This window comes from Lepisma saccharinum, chromosome 8, assembly GCF_977018435.1.
Source record: "Lepisma saccharinum chromosome 8, izLepSacc3.1, whole genome shotgun sequence".
Taxonomy (NCBI): Eukaryota; Metazoa; Arthropoda; class Insecta; order Zygentoma; family Lepismatidae; genus Lepisma; species Lepisma saccharinum.
In genome coordinates, this window is record NC_139236.1 from 76,637,958 (window position 1) to 76,664,615 (window position 26,658).

The 26,658-nt window shown below is 40.4% G+C and overlaps 1 protein-coding gene across 4 annotated transcripts in view; it reads left to right on the forward strand.

Moving 5' to 3' along the window:
* The window catches only part of LOC145991161 (uncharacterized), a 275,164-nt gene that overhangs the window by 212,211 nt on the left and 36,295 nt on the right, over nucleotides 1-26,658 (forward strand). For all 4 annotated transcript variants that reach the window (XM_083126990.1, XM_083126989.1, XM_083126991.1 and 1 more), the window contains one exon: nucleotides 25,242-25,354. In XM_083126990.1, coding sequence (XP_082983116.1) covers nucleotides 25,242-25,354 — 113 coding nt within the window. The remainder of the gene's footprint in view (nucleotides 1-25,241; nucleotides 25,355-26,658) is intronic.

Below are 26,658 nucleotides of genomic sequence, written 5' to 3' on the forward strand. Positions count from 1 at the left end.
ATCGATTTCTTCCGGGTGCGTTCATGAATGCAAAAGCAGCAATTCATTACTGCTGGATTCGAACTTTTGCGGAAGTTGGATTAAAGGCGCGTTCGTATTTTCAACTACTGAATCAACATATAATCATAATTATTATGGATGGAATCATGGAAGCTCTTGCCTGTGCAAAGAAGAAAAAACAAAAACATTTGGAACGCCTCGCCAGAGGGCAGGTCAGTCGATTAAACTTTCATAATTCAAATATGATGTCCACCCCACCACAGACAAACTGAGAACACTTTTTTTCAGTGTCAGTTCTGAAGAATAGATTGATTAGCTCTCTGCTTAAACCATGACAATAAGCAAAGGTGCTGGTACAACTGTGTCAAGCATTCTCATTGCCTGGTAACTTTTTGGTGGTCGTAAATAATCTGTGGTGGTTAGGTTAGGCCAGTTTGGTTTGGTTCTCTTATGCCCGTGTGCACCAACGAAGATTAAAATTTAAACTCGGATCGGGAAAGGATCATTGGAAAATTCTATTGCACGAAGACGGTTCAACACTTGATCACGATCTAGGAACATCGAAACGAGTTTATCTTCTGATCGGCCATTCGCCACCGTTTTGGTGTCTGATCCTGGTTCATGATACTGACGCTTCGACCGCAGGCAGTTACTGTTGTTTAATAGAAAAAGAGTGGAAAGTGATATCGAGGGCGTACAAATGCTAGAGATGTTTGGTGTACAATCGAGAACTAAAAAATGCCAAAATAATAATAATAATAATAATAATAATAATAATAGTGTGTTTCTGTGGTGCAAAGTCGTAATGTTTCTGGGTCTCCCCCATGGCGCAGTGGTAGCGTCATTGCCTTCTAATCGAGGGGTCCCGGGTTCGATACCCGGTGGAGGCACAAGTGGTTCGGATCCCACTTTAAACTGTAGGTCCAGTCCCGATTAGCCTTACTGTGCATAAAGTGGACTTAAAACACCAACTCAAACCAACTCGTAATGTTTCTAAATGCTTTCTACCCCAGGAAACAGAAAACATATATAAATGTCATATATTACGTGCAAGTGCAAGGTAAATTAAAATATATCAATATTACGATATTGCTAAGGTGTTGGAAATATGATAGTATAAATTAAAGAAAATACATGTTAACTGGCTATTTACACGACACGACAATATAAATATTTAAGAAATGAAAAATTCAAATACCTACTCCAGACATCAGTAGCATCAAAATCGAATGCATTTGGTAAGTCATTAAAGTCCCGTAGAAGAAAGTACTCGTCGACAAGGTTGATCGACATCTCTCAAATTCAGAGAAATTTGCAGCCAGAATTACTTTTTCTCTCCCACATGTTGATACTTTAACACATCTTACTACTCGATGCGGTTCTTGATTGTAACCAATTAATATCGGATCAGTTGAACGTCGTTTTTCGTTGGTGCAATGGAAATCCTTAAACCAAGTTCATTTAGAGTGGATTAAAATTGATCTCGTTCATCTGAACTTCGAAATAATTGGCGTTCGTGCACACGGCCATTAGAGGAAGAAGACGACGAAAAATGGTTGTAGCAGCAATACCAACCATAAGCAAAACACTTCGTTACTTCTCCGTCTCCGTGGCAATTTGGTTAGCGTGGCATATCACAAAACCAGAGGTTCTACATTCGATTCCTTATCGCCGCTCTTGACTACAGCTTACTGGTGAAACTGACATCATTACTAATTTGTGCAAAGGCAGTGTTCCACTGTTCCCGAACTGTCAAATAGAATTGCAAATTAAGTGGATATTAATATGTTATGCTACTTGCAAGTATGACAATTACCAATCCATTATTTAGTTGGTAGTATCCATTGGTATGAAGCAATGTGGGTTGATTTTGACTCGGGTAGATAGTATTTTGTTTCGTTGAAAACTGTTAGCACACGATAATATCAGAGTAGCAACAGGCCTGCCATCTAGTCATTAATAATAGAAGCATTGGGCGAATAAGAAAAAGGATAGAGCGCGATAAAAACGTGGAAATGAGTAGAAGCAGCTAGATAATGCACACTGCTTGCTTTACTCCTCTGTTATTCCCTCTGTGCTAATTCCAGCACTGTCCATTCTCGTTTATCATTGTTTTCTTTCTTTTTAAATTAATATTCGGAACCAGGCAGATTAAGAGATTCCCGTGCAGGGCTCTGGTTAATGCCCAAAAAGGAGGATTGCAATTTCAAGTTTTGTAGCTTTGTGTTTAGCTCAACAAAGCAAACTTTTTCCTGCCCATTTTTCCTTCTCATATCTCTCTTTTTATATTTTCTGGACCCAAGAGGCTTTTTTGCCGTGAAATACAACACGATGCAATGTGGAAACAACGCCAGAATTTACAATCTTTCGATTCTAATAACTGTAATAGCAGAAAAGAATGACTGTCGGAAGATCGATAATGCTGCCACCTACCCGCAGCTGCCGGAACTATTATTGCTGTGCGCGAACCGTACCGAGAGGGTCGTGTTTCTTCTGTTTTAACGAGCAACACGGGCTAATTTCGGAATAATCGCGTTTTGAGGCCCCCTCTGGTAACATTTTGCGTGCATCAATTACTTCTAGATTGTTGGGAAACTTGTAAGGAGCCGCCTCAAGAAGCTGTGCTTCCTATTTTCGTAGTTGGCCGCGCTGCAGGGGTTTAAATAGCGAACGGGCAAAGGGTGGGAGTAAGTTAATTGCGAAACCTCAATATTTGAGTTGAAAAATGTGGGGAAAGAGTGGGTTTTTTTTTAATAAGCTGGTTAATGGGGCGTATACATTCAATGCTGCTTCGGATATCCACGAAAATCTGAAATAATATACACATTCTTCTTTCTTCCATAGGCAAAAAAGAGTAATGTTAGTAAGAGGAAAATCAATTTGAGTTTTGGAAGTTGGACGATGAGAATGGCCTCAAGTGCCGGACAAGCCAATCTATCTTCGGCAACCATTTCCGCCCCCCCCCAAAAAGGCTCGTTCGTAATTTAAATTTGGGAGAATGCCAATGCTTTTTCAGTAGTTGTATTACTCGCCCACCCACGAATACGTTAATTCACCCCCCGCCCCTCTCAGACAACTAAAAATTGCACATATATCGTTCATATAAATTGTGATAATTGCTCAGAGGTATGATTTCACAAATATATACTACGTAAGTGCAACAAATAAGAAACTTGGTGCTACTACCATTGACAACACAACATGTTTTGCTTTATTATTAAATATGTACCTTTCTATAAAAAGTAAGTTCAGATTATTTTGTTCAATTAGAAATAAATGTTCGAACGGCATGTAGATTTTTTTATGATAGATCACATCAATATCAATATACACCGTACAGTGGCGGCGAGGGAGGGCAGTTGCCCCCCACTTTTTGTCACTTTTGCCCCTGCACTATGCCAAACCTTATCTACCAAGGGAAAGTAAACTGTCCTTGCCCCTCCAGTTTTGGCACTTTGCCCCCTTCCCCCCGTTTTGGAACCCAATCGCCGCCACTGACATTGTACGTTCTGTCGGTACAGCAATGTCCGTTGAACCGTGAATATTTCGGGCTGTCGCTGCGAGTCTGTGCGTGCGGTGTTGCTACGTACTCCGTTGAATAAAGATCTGTTTTGAAAACAGCTGCAAAGACCTTCAAAACAAGACTACAGCGCCTAGAATAACGTAGTGTGGAAAACAGCATGCTTCTGCGTTCTCAGGCTGGTTCCACTCGAAAATGATCCGCTAGAGGCGCTGGTGTTGACCCCGGTGCTTGGTGTTCGATTGCTTATAATGGAAGTAAATGGAGTTTTCGCTGCAACGTCTGATTCTTTTACATGAAGCATTTCTATGAATGTGATAGCTATGATATTTGGTACAGTGGTCGCGAAGATATTAACGAACATTCTAGACAGTCGACCACGTCCTGTTATCATCATACTTTCGTTAATAATACGGGAGAAAAAATACGCGTGGAATGTTCTTGGCAACTAAATTTTTGTGTATGAATTAGGTTCATTATTATTATCATCATCATCATTTCTTTTAAAGATATACACATTGAAGCATTTGTATTTTGGATATTTACTGTCTCTTTTCTTCCGCTTTAAACTAATCGCGGCGATGATGATAATGATGATTGCATGAAACGACAAGGGGAACCCCACAAAACTTTCTTAGTGCCATCGACATGAGTGTAAGGCAACTTTCAAACCAATGGGACAAGCGACACGGGATGTTCACACTGTCACACTAGTGACACACACTTCCAGACTGTAAAATAGCATTCATTGCACATGAGGGTCCACACAGCAAACGACACGTTCATATGGCGTATTCGCGTGCTACTTGTTACTTCTGTCGGAAAGCTCCTTAAGGGAAGGGTGCTGAGACCGAAGCGACGCGCTACAGGGGGAGTTCTCAACTAAGTGACAAGCGACATGGTGCCTTCAGTCTATTAGCAAGCGTTGCTTGCGAACAACAGATAGGCGACACGATAAACCGCACAAAAAATAGGCGACACGATAAGCCACACGCATGGGCGTCCGGAAAATGAAAGTCAACCAAAAATGATGTATTTCACACATATAATTTCATTTTAGCCACAATAATATGTGTTAATTATTGCATGAACATCATAAATTCAAATTTAAGCAATGTTTTTTTTAGAGAACAACACTTTTTGGAGAAAATATGCCTTGTTTGCCCCCCCTCGAAAAAAATACCTCCCTTGCCCCTCCCTGGAAAAAATCCTGCGGACGTCCATGGCCACACGTGTCGCTTTGTCGCTTCTGCGTCGCTCAAACTGGGCCATTTCCTCAATAGCTTGCAGCATGTTGCCGTGGTTTGTTGTTCGCGCATACGCGATGCAATGAGTGTCTTGCTTTAGTGAGATTGCGCACCAAAGCGACAAGCGGCACGCGACACTTATCGTTTGAGGCTATGCTTGAGGATTTCACCAACCGAACGCTGGCCTGTGCTTCCCGTCATGCCGCTACGATGTGAAATGTTGCTCTTGATTGGCTCCTTTCCAAGCAACATGTGTCACTTCGGTATGAAAGTTGCCTTGGACCGAATGACCCGTGTCGCTTTGGTGTGAAATCCTCGTATCGTTTGTCGCGTGTCGCTTTGGTGTAAAATCTCCTTGAGGAAACGGTGCAGTCAGAGCTTTTGTCCCTACGGTTCGAAAGGCTGCATTGATTTCAGACTGCTCGCTTTCAAGCGACATTTGTGGTTTGTCGCCTCGGTATGAAATATCTCTCAGGATACTATTTATATTCTAATAACATAGAAAAATAAAATCTAATACACAGTCCAAGACCTGACGTCCGGAATCACATTGCGATGTTTCTTCTTGTGTTACGCATGCTATTTATTTATTAATTTTATTTTACTTTTCTTTCCAAATTAATGCCATTTCGTGACTGCAAATCACTCCACAAATATAACTGTTTCCATCAATTCACTTACCGCCTTTCTAGAGAAACAAATCTACACAATATATTCCAAAAACTAACTAAGCCGCATTACTTTCATAACAAAATTAGCACCTGGGTCGATCGCACTGCCATCTACTTGTCATCGTCTCGGGGAACCAGTTTCTTGGGTCGTTTTCCACACTACGTTATTCAAGGCGCTGTAACAAGACTAAGATCGTATTTGTAGAACTACCCAATACTAAGAAAGAGTTGTCTCGCAAAATTGATAAGAACCTTTTTCTGGCAGATTCAAGAAAATTTAGAATTGTATTTATAATCTTGCTACCGGCACTGTATTTAAATTTCATCACGGTCGGACCACAAGTTTTTTTGTTCATAGAATTTCAAAGAGAGCGGTCGTTTTGAAAACAGCAGAAAATGAACTTTTTTGTTCTCGGGACGATAAAAAATCGAAGGCATACTCAATTTTTTTTTTTGGGGGGGCGGGTTATCATAGGGTCAACGCAGAATTAAATAAGCTAAATTTTGATGTAACTCTGTTTTATGTAAGTCTACTGGTTAATTTTTAATTGGAGTCTATACTCGAGTTACCATAATTTTTAATCCGACAGTAGTCAACGTCTCAGGGGCACAGAAGTTTCAGATCCTCTTTAATTATTGGAATGAAAATTTACGTATCACCTTCTAGCCCTAGCACTGCTATACCAAGACGTTACGAACATAGTACGAATTAAGCCTGTCCTACTTGTTATTATTAGTTTAGAGCTCCCCGATGTCTTAGTGGTAACGGGTTTGATACCAGATGGAGGCACATGATACAGTGGCTGGGATTTCACTTTAAACTGTAGGTCCAGTCTGTAGCCGTTCTGTGCATAAAGTGAACGTAAAGCAACACTCGATCAATCATTATTAGCTTAAGCGAGTAGGTTAGGCATGTGATGTTCGATGATGTTAGGTGTTAGCATTATGTCTCCCCACTGCTAAAGCTGTCGCTAGCTGCCCTTCAAATTAGGTCACGCTGTTTTCATCATCGCCGCTAGATGGTGCTGGTTTTCCCTTAATCCATCTTTTATAAATGATCGCAAAAGAAACTGCCAGGGTTGGTAAGTCTGGACATAAATAAAGAGATTCTGCAGCCTTCTTATTGCAACAAGGATAAATGAGCTATCTGGTAACAGGTTTTATTGATTTTCCGTAATTCCTCGATAATAACACAGTTACAAATAAAGAACTGCAATATTTTTTGTTCTTTGCAGACTGAATGGTAGTATTCATGATATGTCCTCAGTGTACGGAAAGTTAATCACGAAAAGAGTAGGGTAGTAAATAAAGATGAATATTATGCGAGAGCTTAATTTTGACAAGATATTAGGCCATGATAAGAGCACACAAAAGTCCCCACCTCTCCCCCCTGGAGATGAAAATTAGTGCCTATTTCCTTTCAGTCTCTTAAACCAAGAATCATAAGAAATATTGTGTACTTTCACCATTACGATTGACCTAAAGAGAGAGAAAAACTGCTTTAAACAACTAAACACAAAGCAAATAAAAAATATACAACATTGAGGTCGGGATGTCACAAAATGAATGCATGAAATCGAAATATCATCTGTACTTAATTAATTTTCACATTATCTTGGAGCCTTCTTCTTTCTCTTCCCTCTTTTATAATATTATCTCTGTTTTTTTTTTATAATAGCAGTTATACATCTTTATTCAGCGGGCTAGCTTATCTATTGCTATTCAGCTTACCTACTGTTCTCCCACCTAACCCTTGTCAGGATACAGTTTACATGTATTTACTACAAAGAATATACCTATAATATAAGACAAATAAAATAAAGATGAGAAAAGACAAAAATTATTTGGATACTGATACAAGCAAGACAGAGCTTCGAACTGTAAACATACAATTAAGAAGTTACACTAGTACATGCGTGTGCACGCAGAGCTAACATAAGGCTTAATAAATATTTAAGAAGCAATAATGCATGGCAAGTAACTGGTTATTATACACAATTCAAGGATTTAACTAGAGTTCAATAAAAGTTTTAACATCGACTCATCTGTGTCTCTTTTGTTCGTATGTTGTTCTAGACTCGTACTGCTTGAAGCAAACACGATTCCTGTCTTTTTATTTATCCTCTTATAGTCTTTCGAATGGAGATATTCTAATCGTTCTCATCCTCTCAATATTACTTAACTCAAACACACACTTAGTCTCTCTCTTATTCATATTTTCTACTTCTTCGTCTCCAGTTTCCAAGCCTCATCTGTATTTCTCATTCAATTAGTATCTTTTTCCTCCTCTTTTTGTCTCTCGTGTTTACGTCGTAAGGGTTTTACTAGATGAACTGAAACAAAATAAATAATTTGTATTCGTATTTTTGTTTATTTCACGTCACCGGTATAACGCCTTTGAATTATTTTCTCTGGTGATATTGTGAAAGGCATTGTTTATACGACGCGAGTGAGAAACATTGATTAACTAAAAGACAGAATAAGAAACGCTGTAGCCACTGTGGATGTCGACATGCTGACCCGAACATGACAAGAAATCTACTTTCGTCTCTATATTCTCCGTGCTTGATTGATTGATTGAGTGAGTGTTTTAAGTCCACTTTATGCACAGTAAGCCTAATCGGGACTGGACCTACAGTTTAAAGTGGGATCCGAACCACTATGTACCTCCACCGGGTATCGAACCGGGACCCCTTGATTACAAGGCGACGACGGATATTCTCTGTGCGACAAACTGAGCTCATGTACCAGTGTACTAACAAAGGACAAAAGAAAAACTTTTTGAGGTTAACTATACATCAATGCTATTAGATTTGTCACGATTAAAATGCGTCATTTTTTTTTAGACACCCTGCATTAGGAGAAACAAAAGATATAGATCCTACCAACAAATGCATTTGATGCTTGTTATGCATCCTCATCGCCAATGATCGTGGAGACCAAGAAACTGGCCGAGCTTGTCCAATCCAGCGAAATTATCTGAGTTTGCGTCACCGATTACTTTTCAGTAAACCAGCGACCAGCGCAGAGAGCGCTCTCTCGTCATTTTCTTCAACTACGGAACTGCATGCCATCCACGAACGCATTTCTGACCTATAACTGAACTTTGAGATTATCTCTCCATCCCTGCCGGACCCTGTGGCAGCACATCGCGCTGCAACGCTAAGGGTCCCAGTTTCGAATCCCGCTCGGGCTTGGTTGTTTGTGAATGTCCATTTATCAATTTCATAATTTCATCTTCATCCCCAACTTCGCAAATTAGCCAAGAGGCACAAAACGCGAAGTAAAAAAAACTAAATCAATCAATCAATCTCTCCATCCATGCTAGTTTCTTTGTGTACATTATTTTCAGTTTCATTGACGGTTAAAATGTGTCTGATCTTTTGCGGACACCCTGTAATAATATAAATATATGGGCTGTGTGTGTGTGTGTGTGTGTATGAGGTCAGGGCCGGATTAAGGTGGGTGCTATTGATGCTGCAGCATTAGGCCCATTTCTGAAATCGGCCCAGCTGAAAACCGACGACAATTTTCCGAAAGCTGAACAGTTTTCTTTTGCTATAGTAACCTGAAAGTAAATCTTAGAATGAAATTTGGAGCCCCAATTTCGGACGCCTAGACACAGCGTTACTTATTATACAGTTACTATTATTCTTTGCGCTGTGACGTAACTATAACGTCGTTGTGTTTATGTTCACCGAAGATTTCAAGCATCAGGCCCAATTTCGTCTTAATCCAGCCCTGTATGTTAATTACATTATCAATTAGTACTGCTTTTGTTTCATTACCTGACACCTGTTGCTTGGACTATGCTAATTGACATTCATTTTATTACATGAAATGAAGGCCCATAGCCACGGCGGGAGGCGTATTAACAAACCTTTAATGCTGCAGAACCTCCAGCGATATGTGGCTTCTGATTGGCTGTTATTCCGGAAGTTAATACAGTGTTCCTTCAAGATAACGCTAGATGGCAGAATTCAAATTGACAATGTTGATTTCAGATATTCATCCCAACAAGATAAGAAACCCCTTCAAACTGAGATTAATTTTGAGCACATTTTTTAGAATTAAGGTTTTGAAAGACAGAGAATCAGAATTCTTCGTGAAGTGAATGGTTTTCTTATTTAACGTCACATCAGTGCAAACATTGTAACTACTTATTGTATATTTACTATGTCACGTGCATGATTGATTATACAGAAATGGATTTATTTAGTAGGCTAAATTCCGAGATATGAAATTTCTCCTTTAATGTAGTTATCACTTCATATATGTTACAAGTGCTTTTAGAGATATCAACATTATTATTCACGATGGCTTCATATTGATTTTTATCACCTGAAAACGATTCAAAAACATTATTAACAGTTTCTTTTCCACTTCCGGTGCGCACAGCCAATAAGAGAGCGTTATATACATCTGGTTTTGCAGCACTGTAGGGTTTGTAAATACGCCGGCGGGAGTCAAACCAGGAACCTTTGACGGCGGCAATAAAGTTTGTTGCGGTCAGGGATTATAGATCGTTTCTGTCATCGCACAAGACACCCGCAGTCGTTGAATGATAATGAAACGGCTTTTACCAGGAGGCAAATGACCCAGGCGTTGAATTTTACAGCAGCTTCTAGAATTGTAAATATCGGCCATGAAGAACCTCTTGAAGTGAGCAGCCTACACCGCTAATAATTTTTTACGGAATTGCAAAAATCCGTAAGTATACGGTTCAACTTAAGCCATCCGAGTCGCGGCGTATGAATTTGCATTAACAATTGCATCGAGTTCACGTCCGTGGGTTCTCATGGCGCGCGGCGACGTTCAAACGGTCCTGTTTTCGCGGCGTTGCTTCCGTCAAAGTGAATTTTTAATTCATTGCCCTTTTTTTTACGATGGCCATGAAAGTCTCTCAATAAGAGAAGAGGAAAGGAAGCGTGTTCTGTTGGGCATTGAGCCGCTTTCAATCTGAGTACATAAAAGTTTTATTGTTTCTGAAAGCCCTCTTGAGTTTCTAAACATGCGAGATGCAGCAAGAGGTAGGGGGGAGATTTGACAGGAATTGAAGGTTCGTTTCGCCCTGTCGGGAAGGCATTCTGAAATTTAATTCGATCAAAAAGTGGATATAAATCAGTGTGTGTGCAGGAATCTTTGTGGTGGCGAAATATTTTTAATTGTTTCACTCATTTCTTTCGGATTCTCTTCTTTATCTTCTCTCCCTCTTTCTATTTCGTTTTCTGCCTCTTTTACCATCTCTTTCTTTCTCACTTTTCCCTTTGTTTTCATGTATTTTCTTCTCTATTTCACTCTTTTCTCTCTAGCTCTCTCTCTCTACTCCCCTTTTCTCTCTCTCTCTCTCTTATTTCCTTCCAGGGAGTGTTCCCGATGGTGTAGTGGTAACGTCGCCGCCTTGTAATCAAGGGGACCGCGGGTTCGATACCCGGTGGTTTGGATCCCACTTTAAAGTGTAGGTCCAGCCTTTCTGTGCATAAAGTTGACTTATTCAAGCTAAACGAACCAACTATCCCTTCCATGTTTTTTTCTTTCTTTCTCTCTTTTGACTCTGTTTCTCTTTCCATTCCTCGTTCTCCCTCCATCCTTCTTCTTCCCTTATCACCCTACTATTACAAATTTAACTATTCCCGATTAGCCTATCTGTGCATAAATAGGACCTAATCATCACGAATATAACTACAAAACAATGGAATTAAAATGCATATTAGTGATATTTGTAAATTTCGAAATGTAGCTTACTTAAAATCGAAACTGTAGATCTATGCTTGCAATCGAACCGTAGACTTATGTTATAAAACGAAGCCTTAAAAATATTTTTAAATCCGAAACCAAAGAAAGAACTTCCTAAAACTGGCAATCAAACTGAATTTTTTAAAAGAAAAATCGGAAAAAAAAACCCGTTGGATACACTAGATATTCCGGTGGGCTATCCCTCCTCTGGCCCCTTATTTGTAAACGCACAAATATCATTGGCTCCCCTCCCCTGAGATTTTCTCTACACGTTAAGAACTCAACTTTCCCCACGTGTACTTGGAAGAAATCGTTTGCCGATCGCGTGGCTGGCTGCAATTTCGTTTCCCCTTTACGAAACGCACAGCATCGCCCACCCCTTGCCCCACCCCTAAGGGTAATAGGGGAAGCAATAACTGTCCAACGGCAGCAATCACTCCGTGATACCTGTTCATCAACGCCGCTGCCATCTGGTGTAATTATGGTGTACTGCTGATTGCTGGGTTGGTTATACGACCTTTGCAAACTTTTTCCCGTCTTCAGTGGACGCTATAGGTGTTCTGCTCAGGGACAAATTGGGATCAATGCTTTATTTGATGGGCGTCAGTGAAGTAATACGAAACCCATACTTAAAATATCTAGCATGTGGATTTACTTTCTGGAAAACACAAATACTGGCCTGTGCTGCTTTTGCTGAAAAATTGGGCTATAACTTCAGAATAGTATTAAATTGCATAACGTTAAATGCGCTTTTTTATAGAAAGTGTTACGCCACACAAATTTTGTCTCGGATGAATAGGAACCGATTTGTGATTTTCATTTTTGTTATTGGTGGTCATTTTTCAAGATGGTGGCCAGGAGATCAACTGAATAGACTCTCACCGGATCTGGTTCTAAAATGATAACAGCACCAAGGCAAAAACAATCACTCACGTAGCACTAACAATGGGGAGGCAGTTTCGATGAGATATCTACGCGAAGTTAGCGCCCAATTTTGGAATGGCCCTATTTTTGGAATGAGAGGAGCAGTAACGAAACTCCTTACTGCAGAAACCGGCACTAACGATGTACAAAACTTGGTTAATTTTCTGGAAATGTGGCGGGATAAAGTTCACGGGCCTCGCATCTACTTGTATCGGAATTCGGACATGGTCTGCAATCACTTATTTTATGCAAACGTACATGTAGTGTGCGAATTAATGGGGGACACTGGGGATTCCCCCCCACAAAAAAATATCTGCGGCAAAATAAAATTATTCTTATCCCTGCCAGGAATGTTTTTATTCCTCTCAAAGAAAATGCAATTGAACGCATATAGCATAACATTTCTTAACTATGTGATAAACACAATTGAAACATCATTCGTGTCCGTTAATGGTCCAGTCATCAAAGATTTTCCTGCCGAAAAGTATGTAGAATTGCTCATTATAGGACACCATTCTGCAACTGAACAACTCATTGAGCCAAGACACATCAGGCTGTTTTCCACTTAAGTTTTCATGGCATAGTGCTGATATTTCACATGTATTAAAGTGTTCACAAGAAACTTGTAGGTAGGTCAGATAAACGTTAAATTTAAACTTGGCAATAAAAATTAGGTCAAGTTTTTTGCGTTACTTTTTGTGTGAGAGTTTGGGTTTTCTTGTTGGTATATAGCAACAACACATAAAGTCAAGAGATGAAACACTGCGTGTAAAATGTTTGGTTAGTCTGTGACCAGAATTTTTTTTTGTAGCTATCAATAGTCTGTGTACTTGTCTTTCTACCAGAACAGCGTATGCAACTGATACGCATGTAGTGATGATTCTGTCGTTCTGTTTTACATGTGTGCGAATTAAAGGCACTTCTCATAAGAAGGTGAATTTTCATTGTATCATATATCATAATTGACTAATATAACAACATTTCTTAGAATGTAAATATAGTGTTTCTAAATTACGTGTAAATTTTACCATAAGATTTAATGGCGTGTTCTAAGGCACTTAGAACTGACTGTGAGGTAATAGTTTAGTTTTCTGACTGGTCACATGTACAAATTTGTATACCGAAAACTTACCTCACAAGTGCACCACCAGAGCAAAAAGTTTAATTTGCACAGTGTCTTCATATGTGCAAAGTGCTACTTTCTATCCCAAAATGCAGCATATTTCGTATTTTAACTTCTGCAACTGTAGTGAAAAAAGTAAAGTGCTCCCCTGTGCTCTACACCACGCCATGAAGGCGTATAGGAAGTGTGGGGTTACAGTGGTTCCGGCCAAAGAACGGACTTGGAAATTCTATTTTTGTATTTTCTGTCAAAAGCCATGGAGGGTCACATGAACAGCTGAACCAATCGGCTTTGTCAAGTTGCCGTGGTGAGGGGGAACTTCTCGTGGTATTCTGCGTTGCCAAATGTTTCGTTTTGGATCATTTTCTAAACAGGTGGCTCCCTCATCAAAGTCAGCACGGCGAAGCCTAATGGTTGCCTCCGCGTAGCAAGCGAAGGGAGCTTGTTGACAGGAAGAGGTGTCGTGTACGACTGGACAAAAATCAGGCGTGTGGCAACCGGTAGCAACACCGCTTTCCCCCCCCCCCCCCCCCTTGAACTGGAGGAGGAAAGTCTGCGTTTCCTCAAGTCCATTCTCTAGCCGGGCGGACTTTAGGGCCCCACATTTTGTTGATCACGGCCGATGTGATCAGCAACACGCCCCTGGTCGCGTTTACCACCAGAGTGTCCTCCAGGTACTCACTTTATACGACGCTGGGTGGGCGCCGGAGACGCTTGAACAGGTGGAAAAATCCCGGTTCTCCCCCGCCGGGATCTAACACTGGTCTCTCGCATGGTATAGCTCGACCACAAGGAAAAAAACCTTCCGTCCAAAGCGTTCGCGCAACTTCCCTGCCGTTATCGGTGTTCGGGGCAGTGTTGCCAGGTCAGATTTGAAAAATTCGGGAGATTGTTCCTTGGAAACCAGAAGTTCTGCTACAAAATCCGATGATCTAATAGAAGAAGATGAACGACGTTCTTGGGGGGGGGGGGAAGGGCGGCATAGTTGTGCGCACTGAGGGGGGGCAAGGGGGAGTGGCGCGCATTGTTTACGGTGTAAACGTCACAGATACTTTTGTAACAATGGTGCTAAACCCAGCATCCTGTGTTTGGCGAAAATATACCGAAGATCTCCATTTCAGGAGTGGACATGTTTCAAACAAAAGAAAGTAAACCGCCCGAAGGAACCGACCAACATCTTTCATCTCTTCCGCATTTTCCGGTTAGAGGGTGTGTGGAAAACACCCTCACATTTGCCCTTTCTCAGCATCGACACAAGGGGTTGGGATGCCTCTATTATCGCGAGGAATTTTTATGACAGGAAATGGTAGAAAGTTGTGTTCACAGATGAAGCTAACGTGCCGCCTTTCGTTGTCAGCGATTTTTCACAATCTTTCAATTCGAATGCAAACAATAACAAATCAATTTGCCTTCTGATGGTGTTCGTGTGCAGCTATCGATAGGGGTGGGCACGGGTCCTGCACCATAATGAAAAAATGCATTACGTATGTGAAATATATTTGGTGAATTAGACAGCATGTCTTCCTCAATAATTCAAGATAGCAACGCTTATGCTAGGGTGCCACCCATCCTCCCCATCTGCTAGAAATACACACACACACCCACAAACACATACATGTATAACATAATTTGCCCACGCTACGAAGTCAGTGTTTCTACCTCGTAAGGCAAGGACGTTTCACTGTGTTTGTGTCACTTCATCCATTTCATCAGTTTTTCATTCATCCACATTGTCGTACTTACCCGTAGAGGCACAAAAGCGACGTAAAATAACTAAAATAGAAATAGAGTTTAGGGTGGGATAAAATACAGCCATCTAAAAATAGTAATGTAGTAAAAGTAATAAAATAATGTCCTAGCACAATTGAGTAGCGTTTGACATAATTTCACAGTTCAAACAGCTCTTTTAAGGGCTGAGTGGAGTTCCACTCCACATCTCCCCTCCATGTTCAAGTCAAGATGAGCAGGAAACGTGTTTTTGAGCTGGCCGTCGGAGGTGCCATAGCAATAGTTTATTATGGAATCCTACCGAGAAATCAATAGGTCTGGCAACACTGACGTTGGCGACTCTGAAGGCTTCTTCCTCCTGTCTTTTTCCCCCACCCGCCAGCGCGATGGGGTCTGCGCAGGTTTCTTTCCTTGTGGTTCCACTATAGTAACATAGGCGTGCGCAGACCCTCTGATTAGGAGGGGGGCAAAAGCCTTGATGGAAGTTCAGTCGGGAAATAAAAACCTCATTTTATCTCACTGTTTTAGTTTCATTGCATTGATTGGTATGTATGTATATATATATATACAGGGTGTCATTTTAATGGCGCCCACGGACCACAGATTCGTATAGAGGACATCAAAACAAACAACTTTTCCCAGTAACATTTTTCTCGTTGGTGCGTCGATTCGACGCTACAGCCGTTCAAAAAAGACCGTTTTGCCGCCTGGATGCTGGCAACCCAACACAACATTTGATCGTACCTGTGACGTCATATCCTCCGGCGAAACAGCGCGCGTCAGGGTTGCAAAGAACACACAAATGTTGTGAAAAATGACAAACTACCAACCACATTATTAGCTGTAAAACGAAGCGAGAAACGCGTCCAGCAGACCGAACATCATAGCCTACCAGCCAGAAGATCAGCAGTCATCTCAGGGGAAGGGGAAATGAAACCAACGATATGAGAAATGGTAAAAAGCGTATTCAAAATGAAATGTCAATGTCGGATTTTGTCTCAGCCTACATCTAAAATATCAAGAACTATAAATTTTATTGGACTTACAGCTTACACGTGGCTGTTTACGCCCAGTTACATGTCAAATATTTGCAAATCTCGTTGCAAGGTTGATATCTACAGGTTTGTGTCCAGATGCCGTGCGGTACTTTTGTGCTGATAACGGAAGTATCCGAGGTTCACGTTGTTACATTACGACTAAAACACGTACAACCACAGTAACAATTTAATGATGAATCAGTACCGAATATACTGCCCTGTTCACAGATGCAAACTATTACATGTGTATCCGGTGCATAGATAAACAGATAGTTGTCTTAGAGCTTGTAGTATTGCTACTACTTATATCCCTGTATTTTCAATCATTTTTGCCACTTGCCTCATAATGCTCTGAATATACATTATATTATCTGTTGCTTACGTTTGGAATTTTGAGTTCTTTCATTTCTGTTTTGTCATCTGTTCAGTGTGTCACAGACAATTAGTATCAGAAGGACGAAGTGGATAGACTAAATTGTAGATGCCAACTTGGTAACTTGATTTGCAAATATTTGACATGTAAGCTGAGACAAAATTCGATATGACCACTTCAACTTGTATTATATTTTCTTTCTACCATTTTTCGTATCGTTTGTTTACTTCCTGTTAGGTTACAGAACGTGTTTTCTCGTTTTGTGTTACGGTACATAATGTGGCTGATTGTAGCTATGTCATTTTTCACAGAGTATGTGTGTTCCTGGCAACCCTGGAACGCATCGCTTCACGACGGGATATGACGTCACAAATGCAATCAAATGTTGTGTGTGGTTGCCAGCATTCAGGCGGCAAAACGGTCTTTTTTGAACGACTGTAGCGCCGAAATGACGCACCAACGAGAAAAATGTTACTGAGAAAAGTTGTTTGTTTTGATGTCCTCTATACGTTTCCGTGGTCCGTGGGCGCCATTAAAATGACACCCTGTGTATATATATATATATATATAATATGTGTGTGTGTGTGTTATGTAATATTATACAGGGTGTCATTTTAATGGCGCCCACGGACCATGGAAACGTATAGAGGACATCAAAACAAACATCTTTTCTCAGTGACATTTTTCTCGTTGGCGCATCGTTTCGGCGCTACAGTCGTTCAAAAAAGCTCGTTTTGCCGCCTGAATGCTGGCAACCACACACAACATTTGATTGCATTTGTGACGTCATATCCCGTCGTGAAGCAATGCGTTCCAGGGTTGCCAGGAAAGCACATATTCTGTGAAAAATGACATAGCTGCAATCAGCCACATTATGTACCGTAAAACAAAACGAGAAAACACGTTCTGTAACCTAACAGGAAGTAAACAAACGATACAAAATATGGTAGAAAGAAAATAGATTTCAAGTGGAAGTAGTTGTCACGGGCTGCTAATTTAATAAATAACTAATTAACTCAATTAACTCAACTGAACTGAGCTTAGCAACGCAACAACGAAGAATCGCTCGCCTCACCTGCTGGGCGAATTAAACACTACATGAAATATAATACGGTCAGGATAAGTGCCTAACAGTCGGAGTTACCGAGAATAAACCTAGGAGGATTTGATTTTAAATACCTGAAATGACGTTACATAATACTACGGTGTTTCTGAATATACACATATATTAAAGCACAGATAAATAGACATTACATCTTGCCCTCTTTCACTCGATCTCACATTCATTCTCTAATTCTATGGCATATTGCGACAATATGACAAATACAAAGGTTAGATTAATTACTACTTTGACCATACTCTTGCTATGTCTTGGCTACATTGCCTTTTACAATTTATCGTTTAGGATTTTAAGTATAAAGTGAATAATTTTTCCTTGTGCGAACCCTTTCTATCTTTTCTGAAGGTATAAATATATTCAATGAACTATTGTTTGCTGTTAACATAAACTCTCATCTTTAAATTGATTATTCCGCCGGAATACCGATGTCTAGGGATGCCATAGCACTGATTTAAGTTATGCAATGATTTGATTTACGCACATTCGCGGTAGATAGTCGTCATCTTTCTCACACACGCACATGGTTGGATCTTACCTTCGCTGCATTCCCTCTGACCTGGGTTGGGTGAAAGTGGTCCTACAGTTCTGGAAGGCCTCCACGCTCCAGTGTTGCACTTCGCGGTTATCCTGGTTGGCGAAAGTGGATAAGTCGGCATCTCCATCTGGCATCATCGGATCCTGGCTTCACTCGTGCACTTCGCAGGGACGTCCCGGACGGTACACGTTCACTGTCGACTCCATACGACAACTTGCGCAATAATAGGTCAGTTCTTCGCGGTCACTCGTAAGTACAGATTCGTGACTTGGGCGGTGAGACGAACATACGCGATGAGCCATTCGCGGTTTCACATGGATATCAAATGTTATTAACTTTTACTACTTAGGACGTTGTTTCGGACGATTGACACGGGTGGACGTGTCTGGCGTTATTCTCACATAACCACACGTATGTGCACGGATGCGTTGACGGCAAGGGGAGGACGACCCCCTGGTTCTACTTTGCTCTACTCCATGGCTCTGAAACACTCACTCGAGGAAAAACAAATCCAGACCTCGAGTCTGCTTGCAACTCGCAGCTCGGTCGCGCGTAGCTCACACTCTGGTGGCGTTTGTAGGCAAAACTGTGCAAAACTGTTCCAAATCATCCCTTTTATTCCAGATTTGAACGTAGTGACGCTGTACCCTCTATGATCAGGTGCTTGTTTATTGTTTCTGGTACTTTGACCGTTGTCCTCCTATCCTGGCCAATGCTCACTCAGGTCCTTAACCCCTGGCAGCAGCCCCTCTCGCAGAGATTAGGCTAACTCTTCCTCTTTTGTATTCAGTCACGAAAAGCAGGAACAACTCGGTAGGGTAGCGTCTCCCTTTCAATTCGGTGATGAATCTTTAATAAATCATAACTCCCGTTTTTCTGTTCTGATTAGGCTCAAATCTTGGAATCAGTACTTTGATGATGTGTTCTTCCGCTGGTTAAAATCTCATCCAATTCGGTCCATTGGTTTAGAAGTTGCATTTTTCTTGTTATTCCCATAAGAATGCATGTAAATCCGAATTCGGGCGAAAAACGGTGGTTGAGCAAGCTAGTGCTGGCTAAGACAGTTCGCTAGACACCTGTATTCGCGACGGATATTAATATTACCAATTGCAATTAATTCATACTAACGGGCAATTAGATTAATTACTTGTCAATCAATATTTGACCGTTATATAGTCATATCGAATTTTGTCTTAACTTACATATCAAATATTTGCAAATCTAGTTACCAAGTTGGCATCTACAATTTAGTCTATCCACTTCGTCCTTCTGATACTAGTTGTCTGTAACACACTGAACAGATGACAAAATATAAATGAAAGAACTCAAAATTCCAAAGGTAAGCAACACATAATGTAATACATATTCAGGGCATTATGAGGCAAGTGACAAAAATGGTTGAGAATACAGGGATATAAATAGTAGTAAAACAAACTCTCCGACGACTGTGTTTATCTACGCACCGGATACACGTGTAATAGTTTGCAACTCTGAACAGGGCAGTATATTCGCTACTGATAAATCATTAGATTGTTGCTGTGGTTGTACGTGTTTTAGCCGATGTAACGTGAACCTAAGATACTTCCGTTATAAGCACAAAAGTACCACAAGGCATCTGGACACAAACCTGTAGATATCAACCTTGCAACGAGATTTGCAAATATAATTGACATGTAGCTGGGCGTAAACAGCCACATGTAAGTTGTAAGTACAATAACATTTATTGTTGTTGATATTTGACATGTAGGCTGAGACAAAATCCGATAATGACACTTCATTTTGAATACGTTTTTTACCATTTCTCATATCGTTGGTTCACTTTCCCCTTCCCCTGAGATGATTGCTGATCTTCTGGGTGGTAGGCTATGGTGTTCAGTTTACTAGGCGCGTTTCTCGCTTCGTTTTACAGCTAATAATGTGATTGGTAGTTTGTCATTTTTCACAAAATTTGTGTGTTCCTTGTAACATTGCCGTGCGCTGTTTCGCCGCAGGAAATGACGTCACAGATACGATCAAATGTTGGGTTGGTTTGCCAGCATCCAGGCGGCAAAACGGTCTTTTTTGAACGGCTGTAGCGTCGAATTGACGCACCAACGAGAAAAATGTTACTGAGAAAAGTTGTTTATTTTGATGTCCTCTACACGAATCTGTGGTCCGTGGGCGCCATTAAAATGACACCCTGTATAATATATATAGGAATGCAGCAACATAGAGACACTATAACGAATAATTAAATTGTCTCTGAAATGTGCCGCGCTCCTTTTCCTCCAAACAATTGTGTTCATGCATTTAAGACAAGACAAGACTCTTTTGCAGCAAGAGTCTCAAGTACTTAGTAGTTATAACTTCTCTCTATGATAATTTCCAATGCATTAGAGAAAATAATAAAATAGCGAACGAAGCGAGCAAGAAAATTTTCAGATCCAAATTTTGGCAAACTGAAAATAATATTGATTTAATATGGCACAAAAAAATTCATGGGAGCGCATTCTCTTTTACACTTTTCTATCATTTAGACCGTTCGGCGCCCAGGGCCCAAAGCTACGGCTTTGAACTTGACAAGACCGTAAGAAAGGCAGATATTGCGAGCGAATCGAGCAAGAACATTTTACGAAATTTATTTTTATTTGTATAAAATTTGATATCCAGGGTGGCAGTTGCCTATTTGTGTCTCCCTGCAGGTGCTCTTGGCAGTCTGGAAGAAATAATGCAAGAAATACGTGAGAACTAATTCCATCTTGAGATTCCTTTTGTCCTGCTACTCTTAGATTCTGCTAGTTTTGCTTTCTTTAACCCCAATGTTTGCCCCTCTTGCCACCCTAGAATTGATTTCCGTCCAAAGTTGGGGAGGAGCAATGCCCATTGCCCCCCTGTGGTTGCGCCACTGAACCCCCTTCCCCCGTAGTTGCTTTGAACTTTAATCAGCTTGAAAATACTTGATTTTCTTTAAGAGTATAATATATTTTATTAACGGCGATAAGATTCCTGTACACTAAATTTCTAGGTGAAACTATAATAATGGGACATGAACCTCTGGAAGGGGGACAAGGATGGACAAGGATACTTCCCCATTAGAAATCGAATGTCAACCTAAAAGTGTATATTTCACACGTATAATTTGATTTCAGTCATAGTAATTTACATTAATGCGATAATTTCAAATTCAAGTGGTGTTTTTGGGTCCACACTATTATCGGGATAATATACCGCATGGAAAAATACCTTGCTTGTCGCTCCGGGGAAAAAATCTGCGGACGTCCATGATTAGGGGGGGATTGCCCCCCTTGCCCCCCCCTCCCGTGCGCACGCCTATGGGTAGTAAGATGTTTAATTAAAGTGCAACCGTAGTATACTTTTCATTGTTAAAAACTTCGAAATTTGTGATTCGAAAACTAATCCTTGAAAACACCTTTACGAATTCTACTCTTTCTTTTTGGAGACGTGTACAGTAAATCCAAATCTAATTAGAATATAAGTGCGTTTCAAGTGTGTTTGTGTGTGTGTATAACTATTACAGTAGAACTGCTGTTCGTGTCTTTGTAAAAATAGAAGTTACCATCACGTCACGCATGATAAGCGAGGTATGAAAAAAATGGCGTCATAAAAATATGTACTCTTTCCACTACCATGGATGGTTAAGGCCATAAAATAATTTCGAGACTTGAATTCTAATTTCGTGCGTTAAGTGAATGGAAAAAAAGTGTTCTCGTGGCGTTTCTTTCCCTTAAAATTATATTTTTTTATTGCTTGCACGCTTCTTATAAGCGTGTCCCTTCATGGTCTGGCCAAACAACGCGTGTCTTGCGTGGAATCCACAAACTCTTTGACACAACGACGTCACGCGGGCATTAAGGCCTGGTATTGCATTGCTGGTCGAGCGAGAATACGCCTTGTACATTGTTGGTGGAGTGTTCCGGACGCCCATGGTATGTGGCTCGAATGCAGTGTTGCCAACGACACAAGAATTCGTCTAAGTATAGCAGCTTGCGTTCGAAAATCCGACAAAGATACTCTTTCCTTGTAACTTAGTTAAGAAAATAATTACCATCATGTGCTAAGGCAGGAATGTTTTCGAGGAGATGAGACAGGTTCTCATAAAGTTGATTTTATACGCACTCGCGCAAACAGTTCAATGTGTGGCGCTTAATTTTCCGCGGAATAGCAAATAATGACCAGAGATGGCGTGCTGATCGTTTTCCCCATTTCCGTGCTTCAGTGTTGCCAACCCGCTGTTGTGCAGTGCTATGTTAGGATCAGCTAACTGACACTTCCTTAACCAGGAAAAACCGGCCTTGAAGGGTCAACTCACCATTATTGCATCACCTAAGATTCTGGGTTCGAATACTGATCTGGGCATGGGTCGTGAGTTTCGAGTCCCTTCAGTTTCATCTAATCATAATTCATCCTCATCGTCGTGATAGCCAAAAGGGGATAGAAAATGTATGCATCTTAAGCTAATTGGGGACATATCACTTTGATTCCGAATCCTGACCACGCCACTACATACAAATCAATGTTGACTACAGTAGCGGAATTGGCACAGTTGAATATTTCTGGTTTAGCAACACTGCGTGAATAGCAGATGGCGTTGCGTGAGGTTGGAGACGACAGAAGCAACTTCCGTCCCTCATGTGTGTTCCCAGTGCTCCAAATAGCCTCAGATAGCCGCAGCCTGTGCTTGTGGATGCATGAAGGGCAGGAGCAATGTCGTAAAAGTGCATTAGAACGGCCCCTCTTATCGCCTTCCTGTTTTTCTCGTAGAAACTGTTTCCGCGTTAGCAGCGCCCTCTTTAATACTCAACAAGTGGGGCACTGGTTAAAGACTGGCCAGTTCTAACGCTGTTCCATCCATTTTTAAAGCAAATAAGACCGAGGCAGGGTGGGTATATAACAGGTGAGTCAATAAAACGATACATTTTCCTACGGGCGATTATCGCTCATCGATAACCGCCTTCTAATCAGCGTGATGTTTTGCTAATCCATGCAGTTTTTGTTTTTCTTCCTCGTAAAATGGTGATCATACAATTGTCGCATAATTTAGGTCTGTGTCAATAAATTATGTGTATTAAATGGCTGTGTGGTTTTGAGAGAATGCTGAAAGTTACAAGACTTTCCTGCATTCATTGTTTATTGTTCTGATGTCATGGATGTTCAGATATACTGCGACAATCAATATATGATGAACACAGCAACTGGAAGTTTGTCCATAGCGGACATAAGGCAGATAAAGTTAAATAATAAACACGTCATAACGTCATGGCCTTTCCGATGACGAAATATTAACGCTGTGGCGCCCTGTAATAAAGGGGTCCTGGCCAGTGGCGTGCCCAAGTGGGGGTTGGTGGGGGTTAAAACCCCTCTTTCGCCCAGTATTCTTAAAAAAAGAACGTCAAAGGTATAAAAATGTCAAAATGAAGGCTGACCACCAGAAAAAGTGTACATAACCTCTCCCTTTTGAAAATCCTGGGCACGCCACTGGCCCTGGGTTTGATCTCTGGTGGAGACACCTTAGGATCCCACTTTGAACTGTAGATCCAGTCCCGATTAGTTAAAACTTTGACTCCTTCACATCAGTGTTGAACATGATTAATATCAGACAAGATATTTCAGTTTTAAAGTTCAATACTTTCACAACAAATTCAATGAGTGGAATGTGTTTTAATTTTAACGACATTTTATTTAGGTGTTGCATCTACGTACGTATTTGTTCTTTTTTGCCGTACAAAATGGCTTCATCCATCGTTGCGGAACAGCCGAGTCAGGCATCTAGCATCCAGGTTATGTCGTTGTTTCAAATTCGGAGCTTGCTGAAACGAGTTCTTTTTTTTTATTCGTTATCTTTTTGACACCACGTAGATATGACACTATAAAAAAAACGAATTAATAAAATTTCATTGCGAGCGCGAGAGAACGAATCTGCAATACGAAACCACTAATTTCAGCATTGTTGGGTTTTGAAGCCGAGGTAATGAAATAACAAAAATATCAAGCGGGACGAGGTTCCCCAGTGTGGCCGAGAAAGAAGATGCAGTTACCAGAAACGTTGCTTATTCCCGTTTGGCTCGTTTCGGGTATAATATTACTCTTCCGAGCACCAACTAAGGACCCAGTTCAAGGCCGAAAAGTTGGAAGTGCGATTAAAAAGCGTAGGGAACGGAGGTGGGGGGGGGGGGGGAGGAGAGGTGGAAATGAAATTAAGCGTTGAAAACCCGGAATATTAAAGTCCCAACAGTAGCACCAGTCCCTAAATATTAAAAGTTGAAGCATCAGAGAAACTTTCTGTCTTCGAATGGGTCTTGATTTTGCTCGTTATTATGTTTCAGCGCGATGCTGGATATTAAAGCTGGAAACTTCACCGTCTGTCTCCTTTTTTTTTGTGTACATAATGTACAAATTTAGGAAGATTAATTCCCGTTGTAATTTTAAGCTGCTTGGAAATGCATTTTAATTGGTGACTTCCTTCTTTCCTTATAGTTTCTATCTTGCGTTTGCTTTAGTTTTTTGGCATTCACACACATACACACACGCACAATCTATTTTGTGCGTTTGCACGCTGTACTGGGGCCCAAGTATTGTGAAGTTTGCTTCTTTGACGTATTGCTCGGTAAATTGTCCATGGCTACTTTCGTTAAGTTTTTTCGTGATTCTTACTTCTTTCTAACGATTGTATTCTTATATAAGTTGGTACAGAAGTTGTCAGAAGCTCGTTTGGCGTTTTGTTTCAACTGTTGAATCTCTCATCGCGTAAATAAAAAATAATAAACATGGTGATGGACAATTTGCTGGGTAATACTTACGCACCACACTTTACCAATGCTGGTGCAACAGTATCACCTGCTTTATTGGAGTTTTGTTTCAATTATTAAACCTTCCATTGCGTATCAAAATGAATGAACATTGTGATGGACAATTTACCTTGGAATATTTGTGGAATGTACTTCACAAATCTAGTTCCAGACACCTCAAGTACGTGAAAAAGCATTTTGTTTTCTCCCATTTATCGTAAAAGGTTTAACAAGAATGCCCCTGTTTACGAATGTAGTATTGAACATAAAAGCTCACGAACAATATTTAGTAATTTCCTTCATCACAAAACCACTTAAGAATAAATTAACTCCCTTCCTTTACAAGCTGATTCGCATGATTGAAAACAAGTTCCTATGTCTTATATCTTGGTACCATTTTCTTCACGTCGCTAATGAAAGTTCTCTCTCTTCCTTCTTGCAGGAGTGAACGTAGTGGCAGGCGAGTTCACCGTAACCAATGAGAAGTTTCTTCCGGCATTAAGGAACACGGAATCTGAAAACTTCCGGCAGCTGGCTAAACAACTTACCTCGCAGGCAAGTAGAACAGACTGGTCGATTTATCGATAATGATATGCAGAACAACAGCGGATGAAATTAGCAAGCACGCGTCTTCAAAAACAAGGCGAAAAGTGTGCAAGGGGAGGACAAACGTTGAACTTGTACAGTGGAATCCATGAGTATTACCGTGCAAATTGTCCATGACTATTATCATTAATTTTTCTCTTACATCCTGTGTGTTTTTAAGCGATGGAATTATATGTATGCTGGTGCAGAAGTTATCAACACCTTACCTTCAGTTTTCTTTTAATTCTTGAAGGTCTTATTGGATCAAATAAAGTGCACGAACATGGCGATGGACAATTTGCACGGTAATACTCGTGGATCCCACTGTACCAATGCCTGTATTTGGTAACTGTCAAATATATATAAAGGGGGCCCAGTATTGTGAAGTTTGTCCAACGGGGAGGATGTTTTTTTCTTAAAATGTGTTTGTCGAACAGCAAACCGAAGGATTTTAACTCGAACACGAAGTTCCCTGTAGACATTAATAATTTCGTCTTTTTTTCAAATAAAGTGAATCGTTTGCATTTCAGCGACAGGAATACCTAATATTGCGCAAGTGTAATGTGGTTCAGCAGCAAAAAACTTAACAATAAATATAAACAAAACAGTAGCAATAAAATTCCACCACCCAAGAAATGAAAGCAACAACATATCAACTATAAACATAGAAAATGAAAACATTAAATTTGAAAGTTTCACAAAATTTATGGGCATAGGGATACAAGAAAATCTCAATTGGGACACCCATATTAACTATCTAGCAGGAAAATTAAGCAAAATCGTATATGGCATAAGAAAAGAATCATGAAAGATATAACAGAAAAGAGCACGATAAAAATCGTATAGTTTAGTCTGTTCCAATCGCAACTAACATATGGCATTATATTCCGTGGAATGCAGCAAACAGCACGAAAATATTTAATCTTCAGAGAAAAAGTATTAAGAATTATGATTGGAATGAACCATGTAGGGAAATCTTCAGGGAACTTGGCTTTCTACCACTACCCTGCCTCTATATATGTACTTCATTTATTATGGCATGTAAAAATGGATCTGACAAATTCTTCAAATTCAACAAGGAAGTACATCATTACAACACGAGAAAGAACTCCAATCTTGCAGTTCCAATGCATAACACATCACTATTTGAAAAAGGTTCAAACTCCACAGGCATCCACCTATACGTACAGCCAGTTACCAGATCATATAAAAACTATTGAACCAGTAGCCAAATTAAAAAAAAGAATTAAGAAATCATCTATTATATTATTGCT